Genomic DNA, 15,295 nt, shown 5'->3' with positions numbered 1-15,295 from the left:
TTACTATCGTCCTTGGAGATTAAACTGAAGGATATAACCGCCCAAGATACTCAATGATCCCTTTTACTTAGGCTGTAACATAAAGCTTTGACCCTCAGACTCCTAGCAACATACGCTAGTGAAGACATTAACCATCTTGACAAGTGCAAATGCAGACTGAACGATGGCGTAGCAGCTCCGACAAGCAAGTAATGGCTAAAAATACAAATGATACATAATACACACATCAGAGTTTATAACTACATGAAAATTGGTAAATACATGAACAAACACCTCCAGAGTGTTTCTACAGGCTACAATGGATTTTAGAAGTACTCTATAAGTATCGAGGAAAATCATCACGTCAAGTCATGGCAACACATAAAAAAGTAATCCAGCACGAAAGCCAGACAATCCAATCAGTCTGCAGTGGCGCTAGCCACGAATGCATTGAAATTATATGTCTGTGGGCTCCCCTGGAACGTAAATTCATCAGCAGTTGGCGCTAGCTCAACGACAGTCTGTCCGTCGCGCTGGATAACACCCTTCATCGTTCCACCTGGTGTAATAGGAATCGCGAGTTTGGAAACGCCAGCTGGGACCTCAAAGGTCATAGAGTTGGTAGGGGATGTGGAGAGGATGACGTTGGATGGCGCAGTTGTCATAACAACAGCCCAAACAATATCTTCAAACTTAAAGAAAGAAAATGCATATTAAGATAATTAAGAAAACGACGCAACCAGTGGACAGACTCACGATCTCGAAGTTGGTTGGTTGAGGGACAGGATCCGAACTTTGCGCGTTGGTAGAGTGAGGCCGAGACCACATCACAATTTTGTCCTTCTCGATGGTGGGATATTGGCCAGTCTTGAATGCAGTGGCATAGTACTGGGTTAGATCAAGCCAAGCTATGCATATGTTCAGTTTGGTGAGATCTGCAGAATAGTTGTATTACCTACCTGTATGGTTCATGCCATTAGTCCACGCCTGGCTGTTAGGCTGGTCACCTTTGATGGGTCCGATATAATGCGACTCTCCGTAATCGTTCCATGTGATGACCTGCACAACATCGAACTGATCACGTTGACTAATAAGTGAATCCCATCGCTTAGAATAAAGGTGTTGGTCGGACAAGAAAACAAACTAGAAACAATTAACGTTAATAGGGAAAGCAGATACGCGCAAATTCGAACACACATTCTTGTTGAAGGAATCTGGGCCATAATGCGTGAAGAACCAAGGAGAGACAGCAGCCATATAAGTTTTCTTTGATGATGACCCATCTCGCGCCTGGAGTGCACCAGAAAGGGCGGCAAGACCAGCCAGGTGCTGATCATCGGTTTCAGTGGCACCAATAAACTTTGTTAACGCCAATTGAAGCTTGCTTAGAACAGAGGCGACAGCAGTTTCCAATTTACTTTCTAGGGAGCTGGTGAGGGCACTGATAGGTGCACCTGTCACGATGCCCAAAAGACCAGAAGATCCAGACGCGCTTTCACTTGCAGAATGGGAGGCCTCAGCACTCTGGGCAAAAGAAGTGGTAACCTGAATCGGCCATCCTGAATTCCACTGCGACAAAGTAAGCGTTTCATCCTGTTTGGAGTTTAAAAGTCAACGTACGTTGAAATCGCCATCCATGACATCCGCGAAGTCTTTGAAGGTAGCGGGGTCGATGAAAAAGGAAGGAACAAAGTGGATTTTCCCTTGTAAATCTGGATGCTGAGTAAATTGGGTTTTCCATCCATTTGCGGTGCTGCCCTGCCCAAAATTGCATGCCTCTCCAGCAAAAGTGGAAACGAAAGCTTTGGAATCTATTTGCAGTTGGTTCGGATGAGAGGCGTGGGCGTTGACAAGATCGCGCAAAGCCTGAGCATCATTGGGAGATGCACAAGGGAACGACCTAGATAAAAAAAACGCGTTGTATGAATGTTCTGTCGACATATTTAACATTACAAGGTTGAAAGCTTACGACATGTCAAGGGAAAGGAATAATTTGAAGTCGAGGTTTGACTGGTGCGCTGCTGTATAACTACACGAAATTCAACATTCAGAATACTTTGTAATTAATAAGAATTAACAAGAATAGACGTACGCGTCGGAAACTCGATCCGGCTGCCAGTCGTCTATTCCCATGTTCAACGCAAAGCCATCTATGCCCGAGGCATGTGCAAGAGCTATATCGTCCGCCCAGTCCTGGACAGTATACGGAAATGTGTTTCCGACCATGTGATGAGCCACAACATATTTCCTGGGACTGTTTGCGTCTGTAGGCAGTTGAGAAGCTTGGGCGGTTGGATCAACGGTCGAACTTTCAGAAGGTTGTGGGGTCTCAGAGGACACTATCGATGAAGTAGGAGTTGGAAAAAGGTTAATGGCATCTTGTCTCTTTGCGAAAGCCCTGGCATGTCGTCGTTTGAGCTCGTAGTTCTCGCTCGATGATCGTTCGATATTCGGAGGCAATCTGATTCTTCGTATCGGGATGGTAGATGCTTTAACGGTATAACAGACAGTGATGAAAAGTAACAAAAATGAGCGAATGTACATTTTGAACGCAGAAAAGGATTTAAAAAGAAGAAAAGCTGAACGGCACAGCCGATCTAGTAAAAGAAGAGAAAAGAGATGATAACGGGGCTAGCGGGTGGGGTAAAAAAAGATATAGAAAAGAAGACATACAGGATTATATAGACCACAACCCTGCCGCGCATATATAGGTTGTCAAGGGAAAAGAGGTAAACGCATAGACAATACAATGGCGGGTTCACATTGTTAGCGGATGTCGGGTCGCCAGAATACAATAGACGCTTGCTGACTAAGCCTGTGTTTGGACGCCCAAATGGAGGCTAAACATAGCACTGCCACCACTCACTCAGCAACTCAGGTTTTGCTCAGATTCAACTCAGATTCCTAAATTATTGACAAGAGTAATGGTTTTTAGAAAGCTTGTTCTATGATGCTCTGCCATACCATAGCGTTGATTTACTTTGAATTCAGACTATGATCTTGGCGTAGCTCTGCTCCAGTTCCGACAACGTGAATTTGCGGTCCTTCGCGGTATCATTTTGACCCATACACATCGGTGCGGCTGACAAGGCTTTTCCATTCGTTGGTAAGGGAAAATAATTTTGTGTGCAGTTCCTTCCGCACGTTAGGTATGGTATTATTTCCAAGGTATTTCGAACACTCCGATCCTGAGTCCAAGGGTGTATTGTAAAATCAATTATGATACAGTGTACATTATGTAAATAGTCTATAAGTTTCTGAGGGTATCAAATCCGCAACAACCTTAAATATATAAACAAGATTGCATATCAGTACATTGCTTTTCATTCCGTTTTCTTGAATGCCCATGAAGTAAGCCAAGATTTTGAAGTTTGCATTTGCGTTGCTTCAAGCGTTTCCTCTTCTATGCGTTCATGCAGTGCTTGTCGCTCTTCTTCCAAGACCTCGTGGTAGATGGCTTGGGCAGCAGAAACATTCTGGCTTCGAGATATTTTGGGTAATGGTAGAGAAACATGAGACGAGGAATTGTTAGCCGCAATAAAATCTGCCTGTGCATGTGCGTCTGGGCGGACGCCCACTTCATCTTGAGTGTGGGCCCGCTCCACTGCAGAAGACGACGGAAGAGGGAACGCCGAGAGGACGGAGGCAGATCGAGCTCGGCCTGGTTGGGCTTGATAGGGAGATAGATTAGGAGTGCGATCAAGAATGGAGGGACGTCGCTGGCGAATCGATGCACTGGCGATGCTGGCTTTGTCGCCACTGGCTTTGCGAAGGAACATAGATGATTTTCTCGGACGGAGAGTGTTTTCTATATCAGTTTCCTTGGCTTTGACGCGTTTGGCAATGCCAAAGGGTAAGTCGATATCCTCAGTACCGTCGACATCCGGTAATGTTGGTAGTGCGGTATGCAGTATACTAGGAGAGCGTGGTCCGTTTTCAGGCGGTGAGGGTTGCTGAGAGATTTGTGAGAGTTCATCTGGCGAAGCTGTCTCCCCCAGCCCGAGCCAAGTGCCGAGGCGTCCTGCGGAGACTTCTACGGGTATTGAGCACTTGAGGTAAACGGTATCATCCAAGTCGAGAATTCCCATGGGGTTCCTAGGCAGCCATAATACATTTTCAATGGACTTGGTATAATATGGATTATCATATGGTAAATCCATAGGATCTTGATCATCCCATGGTATGGGGGGTGGGCATTTAACAACAGGTCCGGGCGATGGTATGCTGTCGGAGCGATGATGTCGTTGAGTGTCCCACGGATAACCATCAGGTCTAGTGTTGACAGCGCTCGATGTCCCTTCTTCTTTAGACGTATGCACGGTAGATGGGGCACTTATGAGTCTTACAGTGGGGGTCGTCACGGCAGTGGATGGTGGTTGTTCTGAGTCTTCCTTGTCCTGAGGGAGCCTAAAAGGATTTTCTCCTCTCCGCTGCACTCGAGGTCCTCTCCGATTCATTGTTTTGTACGAGAAATTCACCCAGGCAGGCAGTTTCCAAGTAAGAGCGGATAATTGAGGGCGACCAAAGTCAATTACATCCGAAGTCAATGGTTGGTGAGGATTGCTGATGAGTTCAAGTGATCCAGGATCTTCTGTGTTCGTTGGTTCCACTCGATGACCATGGCAAATAATGTCGGCCTCAATAACGTCATCGTGCTCGAACTGGGCACGGCACATCCGAGTCATTCTGTGTAGGTTATGATTTACTAGGTGAGGAGGAGTTTAAGCTATATAGTCAAACTCACATTAGCTTCACGAAGACCGTAAACACAATTAAAAATCCCGCCAGTCCGACATTCACACTTTTTTTGAGGACGACCATGTATGCAAGAAATACAGCCTACGTCGAGAATCAATTAACCGAGCCTCAGCAACACGATTCCACAACATACTTGGGACAATATCAGACCTAATTTGTGATTGTTAAGATAGTTTTGCCAGATATTTGCTAGAGGTAGACATACCATCGAGCGTGTACCGAATGATTCGGATGATAAGTACACGGCCTTCCCCTTCATAGTTCTTCGCGTATACATGGATAAGCTAAAAATGATTGTTTAGTATCGTGATATGACAAGATAATGACATTCTAACTTGATTTTTTACAACTCCTATGAGGGGAAGAACAATGACGGTGAGTTAAAGACACGTAATCACAAGTTGTAGAGACGGACCAGATTGAATAAAGAAATATAATGCGCCAAATGGTAGTACAAATGGATTCAGAACTGAAAATAGAAGCAGAACATGAATGACTAGTGTATGATTGGGTAACCAATCTGAAAAGAGAATAAGAATAAGATATTGAGCAATACAGAAAACAGAAGGTCGTACAATAAAAATTGAATGTGCGTGGTCGTGTGCCAACAGCTCGCTTGCGCCTAAGGTATTTCAATGGTTTGTATAAATCGATATCTCCAATAAAAGACATACGGTGTGACCTGTCGTGATGTGGAGGGGTACAGAATCAAAGGTAGCTATAAACGAGCGTAAGGTTGTTGACCGGGTGATATTTTTGCATAGTACATACCCCGACTGCATGTGGAAGGTCAGATTGTTCAGCTGCCAAAATATGTATCAAAAGTCCACTTACATAGAGCCAATTCGAACCCTCCATGCATAGCAGTCGTGAAAATAACTTCAAAATATTAAGTGTTTTCGAATATCGCTTAGGCATATTAAGAATACTCACGCCATCCAACATAAAAGGGGCCCGCAGTAGGAAAACTCGAGGCAACCGTATTAATGATATTAGGACGTTCGGTAGATCGAAAAACGTTCAGGAAAGAGTTCAGGGCTGCAGTACCCACACAAAAGAAAACAAGGACATTGACTATCAAGAATTTGTAGTATCTTGTCATGATGAGGTCGTGAAGAGCAGAAAGGGTCGTTATCGTGTGAGCCTTCTTTGCGATTAGAAGGAGGATGAGAGGAATAAGAAGGGCCAGCAGTGCCACGAGAATTGTGGGTATGAAGGACTGGATAACTTCACTTTCCCATGCGTGTCGGTCAAGGTACGATTTCTAAATAGATTGTAAGCGATTGACGGTAAAACGATATTGAGAGTGTTTACCAAACTAGGCCAAAACAAACTGATGTTCTGAATCGACACCAAACCGACAAGGAGTGATACTGGGAAGATCCAGAACAAAGTAAATCCCCAAACACCGATATTGACAACCCAATCCTTCACGAACTGAATTAAAAAAATAAGAATTGAGATGTATTGGTACACAAGATCAAAAAAACTCCCACCTCTCCTCTGTAAGTTGACTTCATGACCCTAGTCCAGTCAATATCATGATAAGCAGGCGCCATAGTCACCAAGCATGCAAGTGGATTATTGGGGTGCACTGCAAGATATTTGCATGCTCTTCTTGCATCTGCAGGGTCTGCAAAAGTAACGAACGCTGTTGATACAGGGTCGTAATCTGTGACAGCTTTTGCGCGATTTTCAGTTATTAGTGAAGTTAAAAGGTTGAGCTTTGCGGTGTAATAGTCAATCGACGGGACGATCTTCCCTCTGAATAGATGGCTAAGATTGACGAGAGGTTGATAGGCGTCGAGGCTAGTCCGTGGCAAGGATAACAATGCATCCCAGATGGTCTTCTCTCCATTGTCAGGGACGTTCCTAGAGGAAGCAAAGGTATAATTGTTGACCGGTGAATCAGAATTGTCCGAATCTTCGGATGGGTGAGCCCGAAGTTTCCTAAAAGCTTGTCGCGAAGCTCTCGATACCGCTTTCTTTGATCGGGTGGAAAGTGGGCGCTGTGTGTCAAATTGCTCAACGAAGGGCCCCAGGACTTCAATGAGTTGTTCCATTCTCTCTTCTTCGTCCAAGGCACCATCTTCTTGAGGAACACCTCGTTCAGCGTCAACGCCCATCGACCTACGTTGTCTGGCTATTTCTGTAGCTCTAGATGTAATTTGAGGCATTGGCTTGTGTGCCTGTTTACGTTCCATAGCCGCTTTCACCGCCAACAAAGCCTTGTTGGCCAACTTGATGTGAGCAGTTTCAAGGAGTACAAGTATCTCTTCTCTACGAGCTAGCAATGACGCAAGTTCAGTCATCTTTCGCGCGACGACCACTCGTTCGATAATCGGGAAGTCTTGATTGCCCTTGGATTTTCTCCTCTCCTCTTTGCTATCCTCAGAACTGTGTTCCTGTCGACCAGCCAAGGGATTCGGGATATGTGCGGGAAGTCGCTTGGCCCGATTGAACAAGAAGGCAAACGACTTGTTGAGAAACCCTGGTTGTGTAGATGATGTCAGACCCATGGATGGCTTTTCGACCTTGCGCGACATGTAATATTCAAAGTATTCTTGAAGGTCTTTTTCGTTTCTGAGAGAGCTAGGAAGATTGGACACCATTATTGTTCGAAGGCGAAGTCCCTTGTTTGATTCGTTTTTCAGAGATGAAGGGGTGGCTTTGAATGGGTACTGAGGGTGTGGATGTTCATAGTTTGTCATATCCACTTCGACACTAGTATTTGCTGCAACTTCCTCTGCACGTTGGGCGGCAGCTCGAAGCTGAGATGCCCGAAGTCTAAATGCCCCATTACAAATCCAGAACAATGTCCCCATCCATGAAAGGGTGACCCAAAACAACAAACATATATGGATCCACAGCAACGACAATCCCTTGGTCGTACCAACTAGGGATGATATTGATGCCCGGGTCATGGACTTCGGAGAAATAGAATCATCGGAGAACTCGACGTGAATGGGGAATAGAATTGGGAAAGTGGTCAGGGTATGTGCCAGGGAGAACCAGACTGCCAACCCAAAATTAGAACTTCTGGCTCCATATGCGTTCTAACAACTACTTACAACATCCACGAAGGAAGCGTATGTATATGGTGGCGTCAAGGCCGCGTAGCTCCCTGAGCTTTTCCTCCGGAAAATAAATCACTTGCTTCACCCAGGAAAGCGGCCAACCAGCAGGCGTTGGAGGGGAAGGTAACCTGGAGTGGGCCATAATTAGATATCGATCTTACGTCTAGCATTATGATGGAGATGCTGGAGAGGCTGACCTTGCCCATGATCGACCTTGATAGAGGCTATTGGAAAGTATGAGTGATATGAAAGTATGCCCATAAATCGGGGGATTTACGCACTAGCCAAACTCCCATGATTCTCTACTTCCCAAGCCTCGAGGTGGGTCAACAAGAGCCTTTCCTCTCCGACGTCGCTTCATGAGTTCATGGCCGGTAACACATAGCACAGTTATGCCAATAGCAATGACAGACTGGTTCACTAGACCACTACATAGGAGATAGTTAGTTGCTCCACTGCCCGTATTCTTTCAAATACCACAAATCAAACCTGTAATTCTTGGAAAACGGCCGCGTCTGAATATCACCCATTCGTTTCAGGAAGATAGTTGGATGTTAAAGAGTCAGACAAGAGGTGGCATCAAGAGTGTCGGGAAAAAGAAGCGAGATGACACCAGCCAGGCCTTGTGCACAGTGTACTTCTCCTAGACCAAGAATGGATCGGCTAACATAGTGCCTTTGTCACGTGTTGACTCCTGTTAATGTTGTAGGATTTTCCGTCATTTCATTAAAAGGGTTGACAGAAACTACCATATAATGTATATTGAGTATCTATTCAAAATCACAGTCGCTCTCCAAGAGGAATTCCAATTGCATGGAATAGCTTCATGTTGGATAACAGACCTGATAACCCTTGAAGCTTGAAGTCCAACGTAAACCCCTTTGCTACACTCTCAGACATTCTGGACCCAGATTATGAAATAAATTATAGGTCCAGCACTAAACCCCAGTGGCGCAAAAACTCTGGCGAACGAGTTGGCTACGCCGCTACAGCAGCTGTCTGTCAGCGGTTACGAAAAGCTGCATCTGAAACACTCGTCTGCACAAGCAATGTAAAGGTTTCACGTTGTTCGAATAGGTAAAGTAAGGTCTATTTAGTTCTCATTATTCTGAGAGTGTGTGGTTTGTAGACGTAGTTCTCTGCGTAGTTCTTGGGAGGAATGCGCTTGACGGTTTCTTGTTGCCTGTATGCATATATCAGTCAAAGAACACTATATGTGGGGTAATTTATACATACACATAGTAGTCCCAACCTAAAACAAAGTGAGCAAACAGTATTTCAGAATAGCAAATAAAGAAAATACCTTGTTTCTCAGCAAAATGCATGGCATCCTCTTTGCTTCGGAAAGACAAACGGGTGCCCTGCATATAATCTCCTCTGTATTGTCAATGGTTAGTTCATGGATCTGTCGCATACTATCCTAATGAACTGACGAGCTAGCCCAGCCCATGAGAGGATTCTCCCAGCGTCCAGCACCTGCTAAAGTATCGAAGTCAATGCGCCACCGTTCCGACTTTCCTGAGCCGGACTGCATGGTGTTGCGAGTGGGTTGGTATATGCGCACAGAGCGGTGGCGCAGCTCATCTATATATTTACATCAGTGACGCAGAGAGAACATTGCAGAAAAAAAGCACTTGGAGCCCCGCTGATGACATCCGCAACCAGGACATCCCGAGTAGGTTGAACAGCGATGTCTCCCGACTTCTCCTCTTCCTTCCTTACAACGGTGGGCGCTTCTGTCGCGACGCCTCGCGAGATCCGTGGAGGAGCTTTCCCCACAATTCTTCGTGATACTGAAGCCACGGAAGTACCAACCCGCAGCAGAGACATAATGATAGCAATAGATGGTAGCCTCTTCCTTGGCCAACGGTTAGAACGCGGGTTATGATTTGTCTTTATTTGCTTTAGAGAGTCATTGCTCGGGCCGAGCAGCGGCTTGAGAGGAATTGCCATTCCGGGGGGAGGCACAGGACGCTCGGCGCACATCATCGATGTTCGTTAGCACTCTGCTCACTCAGCTAACACACCGGACTTTTGCCACAATTTATAGGGTCCAATATTCTTGAAGCGTAGTTCAACAAACAAAAATCTAAACAAAACACTCATACTTCGGGGCTCTATCCATCATTCACATTTCACGATGCCCGTCACTCATCTGGCCATACCGTCTCATACCTCGTCTAATGTGCTTTCTACCTCAATAACATCGACCTTGGTAAATTCTCCCGGTGGAGAACCTGTGTTCTCATTTGCTCAACTGGAAGGAAAGCCACCAGCGGAGCAGGTAAGCATTACCTACATTCGATTCAGTGCAGACTACTTATACGACAGTAGCTAGACCTCCTGAACAGACAGTTGGTGTTGGAGAATCGAATAAAAGAGGGAGCTGAGAATTTGTTAAACATGGGCCTTCCTGTCAGTCAAACTGTATTCTTCTGTCGTATATCTTATGACAATATATGTAGGATACTCCGCGGTTTCAAGTGGAATCTGAATTGGAAACGGCGAAGAGTAAAATAAGTGCGATAACGAAGAGAATTGAGATACGTGAGTCATTGTGCCGCAGAAACAAACTACTAATTGCTAAAATTCATAAACTTCATACAAGAGACCTCCCGGCTACGGGCAAAACGGAAAGGTAGAACGCCAAATGGTTCCGCTACAGGTGTCAAACTCGACGATAAAGGTTTGTCAATCGGGACAATCTTAATGAACCACCACCTTATTATATACTTCACTAGGCGGCGAAGATTTTAGGACTGCACTCCAGAATGCGACAAATCACATAAGGGATCTAGAATCTCTTACCCGTTCAGAGTCATCACAGTCCTCACCGTTGCCATCTTCCTCCTCGTCTAAATCCAATCAGTCAGCTCCCAATGATTTAAGCCACCAAAGAATTGAAATCATGGGGAAACTTATTGATATTCTTCGGCGAAATATGCGCGTACGGTACGAACTAGACTTCGGGGAAGTTCTCCACGCGTATGTTTACTACATATCCGTCTTTGTAATTCGTGAAGTTTCTAACAGCGAACAGCATCCTGCCTTGTTTTGCAGACAAATGCTCCAAGCAGTGTCGTGCTGCAGCGTATAGAGTCGTTCGCTACTCTCTCGTCGACGAAGAAACTGTAACGCGCTTAGGTGTATCGTTGGACTGGTATTTTCTAAAGTACGTCATCCTATTGCTACCTTAACTGTTTCTGATGTTACTTAGGACACTTCTCCGTGATAATAAACATGCAGTAGAAAAGGAACAGGCACTTAAACTGATTCGCGCTATTGTTGAGGTCGGCACAACGCGACGCGATTCAGAAACCAAAAGTGGGCCAGGAATCGTGCCACTATCCGAAACCGTTGTACGCTCTGTTGTCGCTGTTGCAGAACATCCAGAAGATCCTTTCCGCCTTATCTGTATTCAGACACTCGCCGAAATTTGTACGTTATCCTTCTTGTTACTTCATGTAATCATTAAAACTGTCTTCAGTGATCATTGATATCGACCTTGCTGCAAGGACGGACGTAATACGATTCTTGCTCCACGTCCTTGGAGAGGGTCCTGTCGAAATAACTCCAATCTTGGCTTCCGTGTTTTTACACCTGGTGGATTCTCCAAGGACTCGTGCTTATCTTCAAGTTGGAAGTGACTTGGAGGTATGTCTCATTTGTACTTAACGTAAAATCCCCTCCGTAACACCCTCCAGCTCGCATTGACTGCGATAACAGACGCGTATGGAAAGGGTCCAGATCATGCTGATCGTATGAGAAGTTGTGCTAAGGTTGTGCAGCTAATGCTGCGGACATGGAGCGGTACGGCTCTTTTACTTTCCGATTTCGTCATAATTCACTGGTTTTCTTTAAGGACTAATGTTTTACTGTGCGGATGATATGCGGGCTATACGTTCTCTTATCAATACCCTTCAGATACCCTCTCTTGAGACTCGTGTAAGTGATGTCATTGAAATCATACTTTGGGCATTCATCTAGTTTTCTTCAGGAAATCATTCTGGACATGTTTTTTGATCTTCTGAATATCAAGACACCGGCTTGGTACCAAACTTTTATTGACGGAAGACGTTTAACCAGTAGAAATTTTCCTTTTGGTTTGTCATGAGCGCCTAATAATCGTTTCGACATCCAGTGTACAGAAAGTCAAGGGATGCTGCTGACTACCAACCCGATATCGAAAGAAACACTCAAACCCTGAAACTAACGGATCAATATCTTGCACTGCTTGTCGCCATACTAACAAAAGCTGGATTGCTTCAAGTGAGCTCCTTGTTGGCGAATATATTCTTTAAACTGAAGCAAATAGGCTCTTACGGCGATGCTGGAAGAGTCAACGACAGGCACCAATTTAACTCGAAAGGCGACATTATTAATGGCAGAAGTTTTAGCAATGGCAAACCGTGTTCTTCCACTGTCACTGGCAGCTAAAATTCAAGTATGTTGGCTTATACATATGCATATATTATCGTGATTCTCATCTTTTCAGGCTATGCCGGATGTTTTTTTAATGGCAACAGACTACAAACAAGGAGAGAACCGGATAGTAGGCACGACAGCATTGTCGGCAATTGATAGCTTTAACCGCAACAGAACGCGATTGGAACCTAATCCACCTGTTAAGGGATCTCGACAAAGGCAAGAATTGACCGCATACTGTTGCATTGCAATCTGTTAATTCTTTACAGAGCCAACTCGGTTGAAGATGCCGTTCGCCGCGGTCAAAGACAAGTAGAGCAAGTCAAACTTAAAATGAGCATGCAAATGGATGATAAAACCTTCCAAGCTTCACTGTTGGAAACTCTGGTATGTTTCGAAATCTAGTTCCTGACATAATCATGCCTCATTTCTATAGGTCATGACCACAAAAGATCATTTGAAATGGAATTTTGATACCTTGCAAGAACTCATCGAAGGTCCTTTGCTGAATCCCAAGCGGATGGAAGAGGCCATCAAAGTGTCAAGATTCGTTCGACGGCTGATGTCCTTTTTCCACCCTTTCAGTCACAGGTTCTCCGACATAAAAAGGACGCGGGTAAGCTTGTGTAAATCTAACTTGTGTTTGATTCTGAAAGATGATGTAAGGCAAGCACACGCTGGGTGCGCCTAGGGTGCTCCCTGCTAACAACTCTAATGGCAAGCCCTGATGGTGTCAGATATCTTTCAACAGAAGATCAGTTCTTGACTCAGATAGTCAAGAGTTTCGCTCAGCTAGATCCTGTAAGTCACTGACTTTGCAGATGGCAAGTTGTCTGACACATTCATTAGTTTAATGGAGTACCAGACTCTGATCCAATCTTCTCCAAAAAGCGCGTGGCTGAGACACTTACCTATGGTTACCTGGAAATGCTCGGCACTTTGAGCAAATTTAAAGATGGCATTGAGTACGTCTACCTGTTTCCCAAATGCTCCGTGTTTGAATTGTTTTCAAGGCTTTTGGAGAAATTCAAAGTGTTTACCGCATTTTACCATCTGAGCGAACTTAGAAGTAGGGAAGACTTGATTAAAGGCATTATCGAGAACCTGGATTATAGCATGTGCGTAAACCTTGGACTTGTTCAGCGTCCCTTCTTCATATCTCTTCTTCAGTGATGGACATCCTCGGATAGTGTTATCCAAAGCCCTTACTTCAAGCTACAAGGTACTTGCACTTATTCGCGCCTGAAAGCCAGTCTGTAATCTTTGCACAGCATATCAGATTGTATGCGACGAAGCATCTAGGTTCCTTAATCAGATCATCTCCAAATGCAAACGCTTGGACATTGCGCCTTCTCCTGACTCAACTGTACGACCCTGCCCCTGAAGTCTGCGAACTCGCAGTAGAGTATCTGGAAGAAGCTTGTGACTCGAAAGAAATTCTGCAATTAGTGGTTGAGATGCAGCCTACGATGGACCATTTAGGCGACATTGGCCATCGACTATTGCTGAAGTGTGTGTTTCCCTTGACCATTTCATCAAATTGCTCATTATAACGACTTCAGATTTATGTCTACACCTATGGGCTTCCGTTACTTATATGACGCAGGATATATTGACCGGGAAATGGAATCTTGGTTCAACGTAAGCGGACGTTGAAGGTACTCTTTAACGACTAATAATTTACATTTTGAATTAGGAACGCAACATTGATTACGTTGTAGAAGTGGAGGTCTTTCTTTCAAAGGTGTTCAATCTTTCAAACTCTGACGACGCCGATGATCTTCTGTGAGTCGACCGTTGTTATTAGGTTTGAAACACAAATACTTAGAATACCCCAGTGAGTTTGATGGAACAGTTCCCGCTCATTTCTACGGAGAAATGGCCAAGACCGAACTCGGGTGCCAGGTTCTCCAAGAGAAGGGCCACTTTTCGGAATTTGCACAATTTATCAAGCATCACAGTCACGAAAACGAAGATGTAGACCTTATTCTCAAGCTGAAGAGTATCTTGTGGGCAGTAGTATGTATACATGTTTCCTAATCACATTGATGCTCACGTAATGCAGGGCAATGTGGGTGCAACCGAAGGAGGTCTGCACTTCTGCGAAGAAGAAGAAATCATACCAGCCATTCTAGAAATTGCAGAAAATTCTCCCATTCCTTCGGTCAGAGGGTGTGTTCGATCCCATGAAATATCTAACTGTTGCTAACGCAGCCACTAGAACGTGTTTCTTCATCCTGGGCCTTATTTCATCTACATCTCAAGGTGCTGAAATCCTTGATGATTATAATTGGGAAGCAACTTTGTCTCCTCTTGGGATGCCTACAGGACTCTGTATTCCAGCCGACATTGACAGATTTATCTTTGTAAGTAATTTAATCGCTTGCTTTGTGACTTCGTTGATGAAAGGGTCTGCAGTTACCCCCATGGAAGGCCACGACACCCAGTAAACCCGATAATCGGCTTCTACTCCCAATATCTGAACCAGAGATTGAAACGATTACCGCTATCCAGAATCTGGCTAACACTGTAATCGCCAATGCAGCATCACGGTCATTAGCCAGGTAAGTTCAATCTTACCGTTACACATATCAATGTTAACGTCAGACCGAGTAGAATAAAGTCTCGCCCTGAAACCCGCGCCATATTTTCTTCACCAGAGATGTTCTACAGAGCTTTGCATATAATGTCGACGCAGCGTTATCGCCTTCCTGTCCGCCGCTACATTGTGGAGCTTTTTAATCAAGAACTAAATGAAGATCTAGTGGCTGCACTCTCTGACGCCGCGAAGAGACTAAAACCTTCTCCGTCCTATAAACCGCCGCGGACTGACACGATTCGCATGAGTGTATTCGGACGAGCTGGTAAATCTCGTGGACAATCAGAGAGCGACGAATCGGACGAAGATGACGATATAGACGCCCTCCCAGCCCAAACTAAGCCGGCGGTGGAGCAACCAATGATCACACTTGAGCCTTTGCAAAAAATTGTCGGATTTGATGTAGAGCTCTAAGAACTCTTTTGTTTGGTGCATGTTGTGTGGCAAATGTACTTGG

At 44.8% G+C, this 15,295-nt stretch overlaps 4 protein-coding genes across 4 annotated transcripts; 1 reads left to right on the top strand and 3 right to left on the bottom strand.

Moving 5' to 3' along the window:
- Positions 1-398: 398 nt before the first annotated feature.
- JR316_0007029 (Glucan endo-1,3-alpha-glucosidase agn1) lies at positions 399-2,523 on the bottom strand (the record flags this gene model as incomplete). Its single annotated transcript, XM_047892772.1, has 7 exons — positions 399-671; positions 736-887; positions 939-1,122; positions 1,177-1,548; positions 1,600-1,879; positions 1,949-2,008; positions 2,072-2,523. The coding sequence occupies 7 exons, from the start codon at positions 2,521-2,523 to the stop codon at positions 399-401; spliced, it is 1,773 nt and encodes a 590-aa protein (XP_047748054.1).
- A 779-nt stretch (positions 2,524-3,302) lies between these two features.
- Positions 3,303-7,562, bottom strand: JR316_0007028 (CSC1-like protein; the record flags this gene model as incomplete). The annotated part of the gene is made up of 9 exons (XM_047892771.1): positions 3,303-4,665; positions 4,724-4,818; positions 4,871-4,887; positions 4,943-5,021; positions 5,235-5,257; positions 5,572-5,616; positions 5,671-6,001; positions 6,052-6,174; positions 6,234-7,562. The coding sequence occupies 9 exons, from the start codon at positions 7,560-7,562 to the stop codon at positions 3,303-3,305; spliced, it is 3,405 nt and encodes a 1,134-aa protein (XP_047748053.1).
- A 1,341-nt stretch (positions 7,563-8,903) lies between these two features.
- JR316_0007027 (NADH-ubiquinone oxidoreductase 21 kDa subunit, mitochondrial) lies at positions 8,904-9,803 on the bottom strand (the record flags this gene model as incomplete). The annotated part of the gene is made up of 5 exons (XM_047892770.1): positions 8,904-8,997; positions 9,051-9,066; positions 9,118-9,191; positions 9,248-9,398; positions 9,449-9,803. 5 exons carry the CDS (start codon positions 9,801-9,803, stop codon positions 8,904-8,906), a joined length of 690 nt encoding a protein of 229 aa, XP_047748052.1.
- Positions 9,804-9,954: 151 nt separating this feature from the next.
- On the top strand, positions 9,955-15,252 carry JR316_0007026 (Target of rapamycin complex 2 subunit ste20; the record flags this gene model as incomplete). Its single annotated transcript, XM_047892769.1, has 28 exons — positions 9,955-10,098; positions 10,149-10,229; positions 10,280-10,361; positions 10,423-10,500; positions 10,556-10,799; positions 10,855-10,986; positions 11,032-11,252; positions 11,302-11,468; positions 11,519-11,624; positions 11,677-11,759; positions 11,812-11,899; positions 11,956-12,083; positions 12,130-12,258; positions 12,310-12,458; positions 12,509-12,626; positions 12,676-12,855; positions 12,906-13,040; positions 13,089-13,204; positions 13,253-13,357; positions 13,410-13,461; positions 13,511-13,749; positions 13,802-13,880; positions 13,936-14,024; positions 14,078-14,258; positions 14,305-14,411; positions 14,461-14,605; positions 14,658-14,803; positions 14,856-15,252. 28 exons carry the CDS (start codon positions 9,955-9,957, stop codon positions 15,250-15,252), a joined length of 3,921 nt encoding a protein of 1,306 aa, XP_047748051.1.
- Between the last annotated feature and the right edge of the window lie 43 nt (positions 15,253-15,295).

The sequence above is a fragment of the Psilocybe cubensis genome, chromosome 6, assembly GCF_017499595.1.
Source record: "Psilocybe cubensis strain MGC-MH-2018 chromosome 6, whole genome shotgun sequence".
Taxonomy (NCBI): Eukaryota; Fungi; Basidiomycota; class Agaricomycetes; order Agaricales; family Agrocybaceae; genus Psilocybe; species Psilocybe cubensis.
The sequence above is the reverse complement of the archived record's forward strand: the minus strand, read 5'-3'. Positions and strand labels throughout refer to the sequence as shown.